Source organism: Hydra vulgaris, chromosome 02 (genome assembly GCF_038396675.1).
Source record: "Hydra vulgaris chromosome 02, alternate assembly HydraT2T_AEP".
Taxonomy (NCBI): domain Eukaryota; kingdom Metazoa; phylum Cnidaria; class Hydrozoa; order Anthoathecata; family Hydridae; genus Hydra; species Hydra vulgaris.
In genome coordinates this window covers 58272501-58287982 of record NC_088921.1, presented here as the reverse complement: position 1 = coordinate 58287982, position 15482 = coordinate 58272501, and the positions used below count along the sequence as shown (strand labels likewise).

Genomic DNA, 15482 nt, shown 5'->3' with positions numbered 1-15482 from the left:
AAATGATTCACTATTGTTTCAAAATGATATAAATAAACTTGACGAGTGGTCTACAAAATGGAAATTAGGATTAAATTTTGAAAAATGTATAATTATGCACTTTGGTTCAAATAATAAAAAATATTCGTACCAGAACTTAAAATGTCTTGAGCACAAAGTACTCGAGACGTCTTGAGTACTTTGTACTCAAGACATCTTGAATATGAAAAGATTGGAAATTTAGGATTTGACTACTTTAGAGACTAGAAGGCTAAGACGCGATCAAATTGAGCAATTCAAGATATTTAAAGGTATTGAAATAATTGATATTAAACAGAATTAAACAATGAACCCTACTCGCTAATCAGGTCCTGCATCTAACATTAGAAGAGCAAAACATCGAATGAAACCTGAATTGGCCAGAAATTGTTTGAAAAGGCAATATTTTTTCAGCAATAGGGTTGTTGATGGATGGAATAGTCTACCAGCAGAAGTCGTTCAATCTACTACAGTTAAAAGCTTCAAATTAAACTTGCAATCGGTCGACTTAAAAGCAATAACAAACAAGAGAAAAGCAAAGACAGTTTATTATTAATGTTTTATTATTTAGTAACTGAATTGACTTGTTCATTAATTAATTTTTATTGTCATAGATATTGCCTGGCGCTTTATCTCAACAGCATTAACTATTAAAAAAAAAAAAAGTTTAAATTTTTTTTTGTAAAGCCAAACTGGAGCTGGGGAGCTGCTGTTTTTTGTTGGAGCTGGAGCTGCAAAAATCACATGACTTGTAGCTCTCGTATTTTTTAAGTTATTTTTGTTTGCATGTGAAAGATTTCTACCCAAGGGCCATCACGAAGAAAATCACGGAAAGAGTCCCAGTCAGCTTTAAGGTAGTTGTAGGAGGTACGATAATAGGGGGATTCAGAAGAGGATCTCACTTTTGTTGCAGCATGGCGCTCACAGTGGCTGGTGAATTTTAATCCAGATAAAACTCAATTTTTTTCAGCCAATTGTTATCGCAATAATTTAGATCTTCCTATATTTATGAACTGAAATGTACTTGATGAGTCATCTACCCTTCGTCTTCTAGGATTAACTCTTACTTCCGATCTTTCTTGGAAACCATATATCAAATCGGTTGCAAAATTAGCATCTGCTAAGATTACATCTCTTTATCAAGCTCAACACTTTCTTACTCCGGATTCTTTTCTCTATCTCTACAAATCTCAAATCCAGCCTTGTATGGAATACTGTTGCCATATCTGGGGCGGATCTTCTAATGATGCCCTTTTTCTTTTAGACAAGGTGCAAAAACGCATTGTAAACATAATTGGACCTGCTCTTGCAACAAACCTCCAACCATTATCACATTGTTGTAATGTTGCTTCTCTTTCTCTTTTCTACAGATACTATAATGGGCATTGCTCTAAAGAGCTAGTGTCTCTTGTGCCATCTACTAAAATTCATTCTCGCGTTACTCGTCATTCAATTAAGTCTCATCCTTTTTCTTTGACTGTTCCTAAGTGCTCCAAAAACTCTTATTCGTTTAGTTTTTTTCCTCGAACATCAGTTCTTTGGAATTTGCTTCCTTCATCTTGCTTTCCTGATTCATATAAATTGCCATCCCTTAAGTTGTCTGTCAATCGTTATCTTGCTCTACAATTTTCATCTTTTCTCTTTCAGTAACTTCCAACTCTAATTAGTGGTTGCTTGCAGTCTTGTTGGAAGTGAAGATGTTTAAAAATAATAATAATAATAATGAGTTATAAAGTAGCATCAAAAATTCTTCAGCTTCCAACTAAAAAAGAGCTGCTTGCAAAAGAGCTATTAGCAGTTGTGCTAGTATTCAAAGTGTCAGAAGATACAGAATGGCAGAACGGGCAGGAAAATTAGTGTTTGTATTGCAAAATTTAAAACTTGAAGCAATACATGTGTCCAATACAATGACTAATCTTGGAAAAAGAGTCACCAAATATTCCAGTTTAAATTTTCTAATCAATAAATAGTTCAGATGACTCAATTGGCTAAGAATTATCAAATTATCTAATCAGGTTTCTTCTGTAGATGAATTTTAAATAAAATAAACTTAAATTAAAATAATGTGTTTTGTTGTCAAATTTTAAATTTAAATTTTATTAAGCATTTGGTTAATCATTTAATTAATCTTAATTTTATCACTTTCACTTCCTCTTTCACTTTAACTCCCTGTTCTCACTTAAATAAAACTTATTATTTATATTATTTTAAAAATAATATAAGATATTAAAAACTCAAACAGAACTAATTAAAAGATTTTTAGAAATGTTGTAAACATTAGAAGAAAATAAAAGTTTAAAACAAGTCAACAAGAAGACAATTATAATTTGCAAAAGAAAAAAAGTACCAAAAAAAAGACAACATTTATTTAGAAATGTTGTAAATATTTAAAACAAGAAAAAAAAATTTAAAATAAGTTGACAAGAACACAACAAGAATTCGTAAAGAAGAAAAAAACATATATATTTATTTTTTGGGCTGAAAAAAGACATGATATATAAAAAAACAAAAACAACTCTAGAAATTTGGCACTAAAGACCGCATTGGAGCCTGTTAACCACAATGTGACAATTTTATTTGTGCAAAAAAATTAATAATAAGCAATCGTGATCAGCTAGAAAGCTCTTAAATACAAATTCTGATTTATTTTTTCAAAATGAAATTTTTGCTTTAATTTTTTTATGGTACCTCAATTTATGGTTATTTTTATGGTTCTCCAATTTATATAAATATATTTTCATTAATCTATGGTATAATATTTTAACATACATTACAATAGAATTTGAAAAGCTAGATGAACTTATTCTTAACAATTCATTTTGTGTGAAAATATGGTTATTAACAACTATAGATTTTTTCTAACTTTTTAATAAAATGTGGTACTTTAATACAATTTTTGAAATATCTTTTAAAAAAATCTCTTATCTGATTAGATATTCCTGGCCAAAGAAAAAATAATGGTTTCTTAAATTTTGAAAATAATCGTTTCTTAATCCTTTTTTTCTTTTCTTTTCGTGTTCACCTTTTTTTGGAAAATTTTATGATTTTAAGGTTTACCTCAATGTAATAGCATAGAACATTACAAATTTTACTGAGTATTTCTGATATCAATACACAACTTTTATAAAACCAGGCTACATGAATTTAGAAAGAAAAAAAAAATTTCACTGCTCCTAATGTATATCATTAAAAAGCAATTTTAAATTTCTATTTAAAAAATTTTGTGTTTGTATAAATTTAATTTTTTTTTTTAACTAGAGATTTGAATTTAAGTAAATAATTAATGGTTAATAAAGTTGTAAAAAAATATAGGTAAACTTATAAATATAGAAATAAATAAAAATTAAAAAATTTAGGTTTTTTAGTTTTTTTTTAACTTACCAAACCCATAGTAATTTTTGTCATGTTTCTTGATGATAAATTTTACATGTCTTTGTGAAAAATAAACAATAGTTTGAGATATACAATAGATATCAAGAAATTAGTGTGTTGAGGCTAAACACTATGTGTCATTAACAAAGTTTTAATAAAAATTACTAGTATATAAATATTAATTGTTACTAATTGTTACTAATGTGAAACTTGACATGTGTCACATTAGTAACTATTAGATGTGACAATTAGTATTTCACTATATCAATCAACACATTTTTCTTAAAATTAGAAAAAGTGGGCAGTTTTTATGCTCTTCAAATTGTTTTATATTTAGCAATTGTAACTGTCGTCTGAATGAAAATAATCAAATTTATGCACCAACTACAGCTAGTCCTGATAAATGTATGAAATGTGGCAGCTCTAATAAAAAAACTAGTATGTTGTTTTTCTTTTTTAAACTTATAAGTTTTTCTCTCATTTTTTTTAAACAAAATTTTAAAGTAATTTTTATCAAAACATAAATTCTGTTTTGAAATAATTATTAAAAAAATTTCCTTTTTTTTTCTCCTTTTATCTAGTTCTATTACTTTTTTTTTGAATGATTATAAATGCATAGTACTTAAAATACATAATTAGTACTTTAACTTTATTATTTTTAGACACTAGTAACAATCTTTTAGCTAATCCTGTAAAATGGTTTCAGGGAAGGTATGTTTTTTTTCTAAGTTTTAAGTTTAATATATTTTCACATGTTAACTAAAAAGTATATTTTGAAAAGTGGAATTGTTTATTTTTATTTTTTTTCTTCTGATTTTGCATACAGATCAAAAATTGAAGTACCAACATTAAGTCCACATTTGACTTATGTCACATTACCTTGGAGCAGAATAATGAAAGGTTTTGCATTAAATATTTTTTTCCTTAAAGTTCATGTAATAATAATATATTATCATACAATAATATTTAAAAAGTACATTTATTAAGTAAAAACGTTGAAAAATTCTGAAATTTCAAATTTAAATTTAATTTGTTTCAATATATATTTGATATTAAAAAAATAATGTATAAAAACTTAAATGAATGAGAAAATGTTTTCTACTCCATAATGACATATGTATGAACACATAAACAAAGCTATATCAATGATTTTTTTGGCCCCTGTAAAAATCTATGTATGGAGTCCTAATCTTCAAGGTGGATAAATACTCTGAAAGAGTTATTTGTTACACCCAGTTGATGCTGTTTAAAATCAGATTAAGATTATCTACTATTTTCAAAAAGTTTTTTTTCAAACAAAACCCAAGATAACCCAAAACCCAAAAAGATGGAATTTTGTTTATAGTCACTAGTAGTTAAATATTAGGTTTAATATTAATAATAATAATATTAATTTAGACAAATAACTTAAAAAAAAAGAAAAAGTAAAATCTAAAAAACACAAGTATTGAAATAACTATCAAGGTTTTAAACTAGAGTACCATGATGAAAAGGACTGCTAGTAAAAAAATTGTTTGCATATCAACAAAGGTGTTGATAAGATTACATATTTTTTTTAAAAGTTTAAGTTTTAAACATTTACATGTAGTGAAGACTGTTAATTCAAATGAGGATCTTCATTTATATAGTTACTGATTATTCAAATAAATAAAAATTTATACAGAAATTCTGATAAACGAAGACTAAATTCTATTTCTGTTAATATTCCTTAAGATTTCAGACATTCATGATCAGTCTATTAAAAAAATTATCGATAATAGAACAGATGTAACTCTAGTGTAAGGGCAACTTGGTAAAAATTAATATTTATGGTTTTTAACCCTTCTGGTAGATTCATAAAACAAAAAGGTTACCATAAATTAGAAGTTTTTCTCATTGATGTTGCTTTTCTGGTCAGAACATGAGTTGAACCTCAAACCTATTAATTAAGACCCCGATGCTCTAATAACTGCATCATGGCTTCTCATAGCGCAGCATGCAAAACCGGTTCTATATTGTTATAAAATTTTTAGATGCAGAAATCAAGTTTAAAAAAAAGGTCTGAGCTTAATTTGAAGAGCTTCATTAATAAGCAAGCACATTTACTGGCCAACATTTAATGGCTTTTATCTTTGTTTACATATAAAATACTTACAAAAGCAGCTATGAATAGACTTTTATGTTACACCTTTTTAAGCCATACAAATTTAAATACATTTATAAAGCAAACACATTCAAATACATTCATTTTTACACCTTTCTAAGAACCTTTCTATCCTAGCACATATCCATAATCTGTAAAATAGGCAGATGCAGAGGTAACTTTTGTTTATAGCTTTGAGAGGATGGATAGTCCATATATAATATTTTTGTAGATAGCCCATATATAATATTTTTGTGACACTGAAATTTAAATGTGTGTAAAAGTATAATCATGTAACTAATAAATTATACTAAAATATCATAACATAAAATATCATAACATAAAATGTCTACATAAAATGACATAAAAATGTCAACATAAAATGGCATTATTACAAAAAATGTGATGAGCATTATTACAAAAAATGTGTTTTTTAAAAATATTTTTACAAACTAGTTAAGTGTTAATGTGTTTATTATTATATTAATAGATTGATGCTAGAAATATATTTTTGTAACAGCTTTCTATTATAATTTTGTATTGTAATTTTATAATATTAGATATACTGATATTAAAACAAAAGCCAGTTTTTATGAAAGACTGCTAATGTTGATAGCTGCTTTTTATGAATGATATTATCGAAACAAATAGCTGGTTTTTGACACACAAAAAAAAGATATATGAAACAAATCCTGGCTTTTGCAAAATTTTGGTTTTTCCAATGACAAAATATTGTGGTTAAGTGGCCAAAGAACAGTTTTCAAGTGGTAATGCGATTTTCATGAAGAAGTGATAATATAACAAATAAATTATTATATTATAAAATTTTTAAATATATTTTATAATTTTTTTTCTTGATACAAATTGTATATAAATATTTTACTTGTAATTTATAATTTTTGAATTATTTTATGGTCTAAAAAGTATTTTTTCCATAGATATTTTTCAAAAATTGTTTTGATTTATTTAAAAATAGTTTCCATCAAGATTTCTATTACTCTCTGCATAATATAAATTTTTGTTATTTTGTCTTTTTTTTTTTTTTTTTTTTTTAATTAATTAAAGTATGCAATGCAATGCTTACTCATAGATAAGTTGCTATGAATTTTTTTTATATAATGGGGGTAATTATTTTTTTTAATGACAAAAAATTCAATTCATTTTTGCATGTATATTGACAATTTTAGTTTATGAAGGCATATAATAAATCACAGATTACTGCAAGCATATATTACAATACATAATGGATTTAATTATACATATTCAAAGTGTATATCAGGTCATAGTGTTATTATGTCAAATTTAAATTATATTTTATATTCCATTATTACTTCTATATGAAAAGTATATACTTGAGTGTATATGCAATTGATTGTTTCAGGTAGAAAACTTTTTTTTACAATGATTTTTATAAGTAATAGAACAAAGTTTGAATACATTTCCTAATTATTATTTGTTTAATCTATAAAATTACAGGAGTTATTTAATTGAAAATTCAACAATACATCAATTCATTTTTACCCTGTGACCTCTGTGACCCAGGTTTCTTTACACAAAATATAATGTTTTTGTGTTTTGTCTTCCCACTTGGTATTTTATTGTTTTTTGTTTGTTAGTTTTTTTTGATTGTATATTTTACTTTGTTTTTAATTTTTCCTCTTTTATTTTTATGTACTGGCATTTATTTACCTATACATTGTCCATCTAAATTATTTAGGGATAGGTGCAATGAGTGTGCTTCATCTATCCCTTAATTATATTGGTTAATGTATGTACTTTAGCCCCATCATTCCTTATTTCAGTATGATATCATCTGTGTTGTTTCATTTGTAGTACACAATAAAAGATAAGAAACATAATTTATGTTTGTAATTTATTTTTCCTTTGGTTCAATGACCACTATTTTCAATATACTAAAATCAATTAGATAATGCAAATTACATGTGGATTTGAATATATTGTTTACTGTTTTAGTATAAATTCAAGTAGACCAAATAAATAAGTCAAGTGAAATGTTGTCAACTTGAAACATTTTTGCAATTAAAATTAAAGGTGAGTTATTTTTGTTTTTTAATGTTAAGTTTTATATTTTTTATAAAATTTCAAGTAATAATGTTTCTAAAAAATCATTTCATATAGAGAGACTAGTTAATAAAAAATTAAAAAGATTTTAAATAAAAAATAATGTAAACAACATTATGTTGTTGTCTTTATTTTGTAGAGAATATAGTATATTTTATTCTTTTTTTTTTTTTGTCATTAAGTTTTCAAAAAACATAATGACAAAAGTAATAAAAACAATCCTAATGACAAAAACTTTGTGCAAAATAAGCGCAAGAAGTCATAGTACAAATAAAAATAAAAGTACAAAGAAATATTTAATAAATAAAAAAATTACAGAACAACAGTCAATGTTTTGTTTAAAGATGCGGACTGAAATAATTCTTTCTAACCATTACAATGTATTGCTTAAACTTTTCTGTATATTTGCATATATCGTACCAGACTTTTGTAAATTTTCTCTTAAAAGATTCTTTTTTTGCAGGTTATTTTAATTTTCAGCTACCAATTTTTTTTTACACATTTAATCTTTAAAAATGACCATGAAATATTTAATAGGTTCTAATTCAGGTTTCAATCGCTTTTAGTTATCTACATTCCTTAAAATATATGTTTTAAAGAAATCTTGCTAACTTTTGTATTTTTTGATATTATTTTTACAATATTTTCAGTTTGAAACAGTAACTAAGTAAATTCAAAAACAGTAACTAAGTAATAGTAACTAAGTAAATCATTTAACTCTGTTTAAGGTCAAAGTTTTTTGAGTATCTATTTTCTTCTACCTATTTTTTAGAATTTGATCTGTTTAATTTATGTTAATTTATTTTAATTTAATTCATTTTATTTTAGACTTGAACATGTCTACTACTTACTCGTAAAACTGTTATAAATTTAAATGGAAAAGTTTTCAAAAAATGAATTAATAAAGAGCTGTGAAAAATATCAGTCCAAGTTGCAAAGATATGAAATTCGATTTGCAGGTTTTTAAAAGTGTTTTTATATTATATTTTTTGTGTTTCAAGAAGGTTGAGTTTGTTTTCTTGACTTTTAGCGATCCAATAACAAATGAAAAGCATTTTTTTAAAGAAAAATACATATTTATATAAATTGGTAAAAAAAATACTAGTCTAATTTTTTTTTTTAACTGCTAGTTTCTCCCTTTAAAGTATTACCAGGAAGCTTCTTGTTGATCTTACAAAAAAGATGATCTGGCAGTAGATAAAAAAAAAAGTTAGATCAGTGTTTTTTTACTTACTTATTACTGCTGTTTTTTATTCTTATTATATATATATATATATATATATATATATATATATATATATATATATATATATATATATATATATATATATATATATATATATATATATATATATATGGGCAATTCCACGAGCGAGAGGGGAGAAAAAAAAAGTTATGAAGACACATACTAAATACGTTATACGTTACATACTAAAAGTTATGAAGACACATACTAAACTCTTTTTTTAACTATATTAAAATGCTTTTAAACAAAAAAGTTATTAAAAAAAATCATTTTATCATACCATAGCATGGTTTTAAATTTGCAATGGTTACATAAATGTTTTTTGACATTTATATAAAGTCCTGTTGTGAAATGTTTTAAAAAGTTTCAGTTCTGTGTTTTTAAATAACTATTACTTTTAAGTTTGACTTGAAAACAAAATTAAACATGTAGAATATTATTTATAAAAATGCACTCCAACTAAGTCGTAAAAAAGAATACATTTATCAAGTTAATGCATTATGACCATCACGAAAAAAGTCAAAAAGTTTTTTCTAAGTTTTGTATCAGACTTTTTAAAACTACAAATGTAGTAAAAGTTAAGATACTGATATAAATTTTATTATCATTTCAATTTTTTTTTAAAAAGAGTTTCAGATCATTATATCAAGATGTTATAAAGTATGTACCATCACAAAATATTTGCTTTTCCATAATGGCTTCTTGACTTTAGTATAAAAAGTTTAGGCGCGAACAATTTTATTATTGAAACCAAGTTAAAAATCAATTTCGTTTATTGTTTCATTTTTAGATTGTTTACTCATTACATTGCTAAGCTTGTTAAAGTATTTCTTGTTTCTTTTTTAAAATATAAATCATTTATTTCAAATAATTGATGTGAAGAAATTATTAATTGTTAATAAATAAAATCTTTTTACTTGAAGGCAATTTTTTTTAGTTTAAATGTTGTTTATAGTTTACACTGGAAAGTTTTTGTTCATTTGACTTTGCTGTTTTTTTTTTATTTATAACATTTTGCAGGGAAAGGGAAGGGGGGGTTAATCATAACAGAACCAAATCACAAAGCAAAGCTGTTATATTTAATAACATTTTTTAAATGCCTAAATCAGATACTGAAAGACCAAAAGATTATAGAACAAGAAACAGAAAAGCATTGTTGGAAAAAGTAAGAAAGAGAAGTTATTAAAGGTTGTTATCACCAAGAAAAGAAAACAAGCAAAAAAATCAAGCAAAAGTTTGCAACTAAAGGTTAAGAATGAAAATAAAACTTGAGTTTACTCTAACATCAGTTTAAATTTTATGCCTGATAATTTGTATAAATGCAAACTGTCAATGAGAAAAGCATTAAGCAAGTGTTTGATTATATTAAAATATATTTTTTAATATTATTTCTTTTGCATAATTTAGGTATTTTTATATTAGTTTTTTTTTTTAAACATCTTCACTTCCAACAAGACTACAAGTTACCACTATTAAAGTTGGAAGTTACTGGAAGAAAAAAGATGAAGTTTATAAAGCAAGATTATGAATAACAAACAACTTGAAAGGTTGCAAATTATATGAATCATGAAAACAAGATAAAGTGAGTGAATTTCAAAGAACTGATGTTTAAGGATAAAATAAAATTTTTAGGACAAAACGAGATCTTCATAAGTCTCCAAATAAAAACAAACTGTTTTAGAGCAGTTAGGCTGAATATAGCCTATGTACTGCTAAAGAAACCAGGCAAGTTAACTTCATGTTAGAAGAAATTGAAAAAGTAAAAGCATTTTATGAAAGAGAAGATATATCAAGAGTGTCTCATGCAAGGTGCTATTTAGTTATGAATTTAAAGGAGTTGCATCAGTTGCATTATAAAGAGAGTGCCAGCAAAAATATTAAATTAACTAAATTTTGTGAACTAAGGCCTAAATACATTCTTACATGCTAAGGCATTCTATTTGAATAATGTGGTTGTGTTTGTCACAGTAAATTTTCTCATTTGTGTACTGCTTTGGCAAGTAAAATACATTTTCCATCAATAAATGGTTAGAAACCAATTGATGGTTGAGCAATTGATGGTGTAAGAGGTAGGGTTTCTCAAACGGGATCCCGGGGATAAAAGTAGCAGCAGGATTTCCCGGGATATCACTGTTATATCCCGGAACATAATTTTCTTTTAATTTTACATATGATAACTGTTTAAACTAATTCGACCAAAAAGAAGAAAAATATTATAGCATTTAGTTACATTTTTATGTGTTCATATCTTATATTAAAACCTAGCAAAACAAGAAATGTTATTGGAACTATCTTAAACTATTAGATAGGAAAAGAAAACATCGCATTGCAATTTGAAATGCGATGTTTTTTTTCTTCTCGTTATTATAAAATATAAAAAAATTTCTTGCGACGAAAACAGTAAGTTTGATTTTTAAACTTCTAAATTATTGAAAAGTTAAACTTTTTCTGTATTTAAATATTTAATAATTTTTGTATTTAAAAAATGGCAAACAAAGACACATAAAGTCATACGTACAATAATATACAGATGTAAGAAATATTTATAACTTTACCTTTAGTTGTTTTACGATTCAATTTAGCTATACCATGTCAATTGAAAATGGATTGAAAGCATGGCAATATTTTTGTAAAGAAAAATCTGCAATTTGCAAAAAGTGCAATGTAAAGATAATGTGCAAAGGATTTCCGACAAGTGGGCTCCTTTGTCATTTAAAAAATGCACATAAAGATTTGGATTTAAATATGAAGCGTCAACATGAAGATACTGGTTCAGAAAATAAAATTGTGCAAAAGGAAGTCACATTGTTTGTTAAACAGCAGACTATCGAGGAAATTGTGTCAAAGCTAGCAACGGTGGATGGCTTTTCAATAAATGCCATAACAAAAAGTGAATTTATTATAAAATCATTGTTTAAAAAAGGCATGTTATTACCAAAAAATCCATCCCATGTCATGAGTATATTAAAAAAACAATATGATTTAGCTAAACAAACTGTGGTTTTAGAGATAACAAAAGAAATATCTAAAAAAAGTCAATAATGGTTGATTATCTTTATGAGCTTGTAAATCCATGTCAATGACATAATTTATGTCTTTAAGAGCCTTTGCATTGCTTCGTTTAAACTTGATTTTGTAACATCATCAGAAACATCAATGTGCTCATCATCGGATTCCTCTTCAGTTTCAATAGCATCATGACCAGAAACTTCTGGGCATGATGCTATTGAAACTGAAGAGATGTCCTCATCTGATGATTGGTTGGTAATCCAAATATTGGAATCTATGTTTACTAACTCATTGGCCATGTGGTTAAAATCTGGGTCAAATTTTGCTTTTAACAATTCAAGATCAGGTTTTCCAATACAGCCTTCTCTACATCTAAGCCACAGAAAGGATCATTATCATTTCTGTGGCTTTATGCTTTTCTACTGCTTTTAATAGTATTCCTGGTTTCTTGAAACAATTTATAAAGGTCTGGAATGGAATTCTATGCTTTTGTTAGCATTAACATAGCATTTAAGATAAAAGACTTCAGTGTCTTGCTCTCTTTTTCGAAGGCAGCAAGCTGCTTTTTCACTGCAAGTTTTTAGTTTTGTCCAATAGCAATAAGGAAAATTTTTCACACCTTTGAAACATCTAGGAGACTTCCATTTTCTAATTACAATCATCGAAATTCTTACCCGTGGCCATCTTAGTCATGCAAACTTTACTATGCTTGCAGTCTGTGCACTTTTCATTTTTTAAGTTTAAACTTTTGATATGCAAACATTGGTAGAAAATTGGTCAAATTCATTGGCATTAAAAATAATTTCAAGTGGGTATTGAGAGAGAATTGTAAGCTGTATGGTTTCGAGCCATGGAGCATTCATTTGGTCATTAACCAACTTTGCCTCTCCAGAAATGGTTTTGAAAGATATACCATATCTACAAATTTATGCTATATAAAGATATACCATACCTACAAATTTATTTTTACAAAAAAATTTATAATTGCTTAGGCATAACATATCCATATGTTTAAATGTAATTCAATATCTTTGCAAGTTTCCAGAATGTCCAATTCTGGAAAATATTTATTTTATTTTCATGAGACAATTAAAGAAAAAAAGCTGTAAAATAATCATATATTGTAAAGTTGTAAATCATAAAAATTGGATAAAATAAAATAAGAAGTTTAGTATTTCTTAACTTTGTCTAGCCATTGCTTGAAAGTATTTGGAGTTTAACTCTTTCGCAAAGTATAAATTTTTTTCTTTCACCAGCAAACCGCTAATTAGGACATTATCAGCTCTCATTCATTTGAACCATTTAAGTTCAGCTTTGTTGACTTGATAATTTGTATCAACTTTCATCTGTTTAGCCAATTTCCTTCACAAAAAGTGTCAAAGATTTTTTCTTTATTGTTTTTTCAGTTTGAAAGTGTGTTTAGTGAAATGTCAAAGATTTTTGAAATCTCTTTGTTTGTTTTTTCTTTTACCAATTCCAGTAGAGCTTCGTATTTCTGCTATAATTTGTTTTCTTCATGCTGTCTTTTTGATGCCATGATTTTTTTTAAACAAAAGAAAATTTTCAAAAACTCAAAACATTTAAAGTTGGAAAAAAAGAGTTTGATGGTTTAACAAGCTTTTTACACAACAGGAAAATTAAAATGTTTGATATACAACCCTCATAATTAGGAGAGACAACCCTTGGAATTAGGAAAAATGAAATCGGCATTAATTTGCCGACCTCAATCTTTTAGAGGTCAATCTTTTAGAGGTCTTTTAGTTGGCAAAAAAATTTGATACAAAAGTCTTACCATAAAACATAGAAATGAAGTCGACAATTTTTTACCAACCTCAAACACTTTTAGGTTGGTTGTTAGGTTGGTATTGCTGAATACCCACCTTAATTCCGAGGGTTGCAGAGAGAATCTTACGGGGCTTAGTGATAAGACAACTATAGTCTTCTTTTTACTCCCATCGTGTAAATTTTTATTTATTTACTTAGTTATTGTAAATATTGTCAAACGGCAAAATATATATATAAAAAATCTTATTGACAAGTTTGAAAAATCTATTTGAATTGTGGAGATTTTTGAATTATAGAGATTCGAATTTAAACATAAGAATTTCTTAAGCGCATTTCATGGTGACTTTGCATTTAATCAAATTATGGAGGCTTTTAAATTAAGGAGATTCAAATTAGAGAGATTGTACTGTATAATATAAAATCTACCTAACATTAACTTGAATAAAATAAATAGATTTAAAAAATAAGTAATAAGAATTTAAAAATAAAAAATAAAAAATACATTTTTAACAAAAATTTATTTATTAAATGAAGACAATTTACATTGTTTGAAGAAAAACATGTTAATTTAACATGTTAGTTAATGTTAAGAAAATTGTGTTAGGAATATAGAAATACATAATGTTTTAATGTGTTTCAAAATGTGACTTAAGTAAGCACAATGCATCCATTACGAATTTTTACACTAAATAGTCTAGCAAAGAAAATTTGGTATTTGTTGGTAATTCGATAATTGTCCTTATTTGATAACATGATCAAGTTACTCTTCAATACTAATAGAAATACTTAGGGACTCAAGTACCATTTTAGGTTTCTTAGTCAAATCCAGTAAATGCACAAATGGTCCTAAATCAGGAATGGAAGCACTTAATCTTTCAAGCAAAAAGTGCTTCAACCAATGCTTTTATGGGAAGTGCAACCAATGCTTTTATGGGAACTAAAGTTGTATTAATCTCTGATAAAATTGTTACTTCATTATGTGACAGAGCTATAAATATATTTTGGACTTGATAAATATCAATTAATGATTTTGAATACATCTTCTTACTTAGTAAAATCATTAAAAGTGATAACATACATAATTATAAAATATATGATATATGTAATAATGATTTAATAACTGTATATAAAATATATGATTATTCAATTATCAAGTCAGTTTTCAATTATTTCACTAATAAAAGTAATCAGGTATACTAATCTGTATGCTATCTTTATACTTGGTATACTAACTTTTAGTATACCAAGTATAAAGTAAATTCAGTAAAGTTAGTATACTCTATTTCCTAATAAAGAATACACTATCCATAATATATATATATATATATATATATGTCTGTGTGTGTGTGTTCGTGTGTGTTTTAAATTAAAATCTTAAATTTATGTTTAATATATCTTTAAGTTTAAGATTAATTTTACTGTTTAAATACTTTTAATTTTGTAGTTTAAATATTTCATGAGTTTAAATACCTAAGACCCTTTTTTTTCCAATAATTTTTAAAAAGTATTTCTATTTATTTATACATTAAAGTATTTTCTTTACTGTACAGCACTGGTTGATGCTTACAAAAATCTAACAGAAGAGAAGAATGTTCTTGAATCTACTTTAAAGACATTGTCCGCTAAACCTTCTCCAAAGAAATGTTTGAAATCATCCACTGCAAGCAATTTTTCTGATCCACTTGGTGTTAGTTCTGATAACCTCAATGGAAGTTCTGACAAGTACAATAGTAATATATATATATATATATATATATATATATATATATATATATATATATATATATATATATATATATATATATATATATATATATATTTATATATATGTATATATATATACACTCA

At 25.8% G+C, this 15482-nt stretch overlaps 2 protein-coding genes across 5 annotated transcripts in view; both read left to right on the top strand.

Annotated features, from left to right (window-relative positions):
• LOC100201390 (uncharacterized protein KIAA0930 homolog) overlaps nucleotides 1–6349 on the top strand; it is a 32570-nt gene extending 26221 nt beyond the window's left edge. For both annotated transcript variants that reach the window (XM_065791513.1, XM_065791514.1), the window contains 4 exons: nucleotides 3728–3828; nucleotides 4053–4101; nucleotides 4217–4290; nucleotides 6073–6349. In XM_065791513.1, the coding sequence (XP_065647585.1) occupies nucleotides 3728–3828; nucleotides 4053–4101; nucleotides 4217–4290; nucleotides 6073–6119 (271 nt within the window). In that variant the 3' untranslated portion in view covers nucleotides 6120–6349. The remainder of the gene's footprint in view (nucleotides 1–3727; nucleotides 3829–4052; nucleotides 4102–4216; nucleotides 4291–6072) is intronic.
• Nucleotides 6350–7433: 1084 nt separating this feature from the next.
• LOC100213243 (GRIP and coiled-coil domain-containing protein 1) overlaps nucleotides 7434–15482 on the top strand; it is a 19444-nt gene continuing 11395 nt past the window's right edge. For 2 of the 3 annotated variants that reach the window (XM_065791511.1, XM_065791510.1), the window contains exons 1-3: nucleotides 7434–7564; nucleotides 8423–8553; nucleotides 15185–15356. In XM_065791511.1, coding sequence (XP_065647583.1) covers nucleotides 8469–8553; nucleotides 15185–15356 — 257 coding nt within the window. In that variant the 5' untranslated portion in view covers nucleotides 7434–7564; nucleotides 8423–8468. Of the gene's footprint in view, nucleotides 7565–8422; nucleotides 8554–15184; nucleotides 15365–15482 lie in introns of those variants that run through there. The other variant, XM_065791512.1, reaches the window with a different exon arrangement.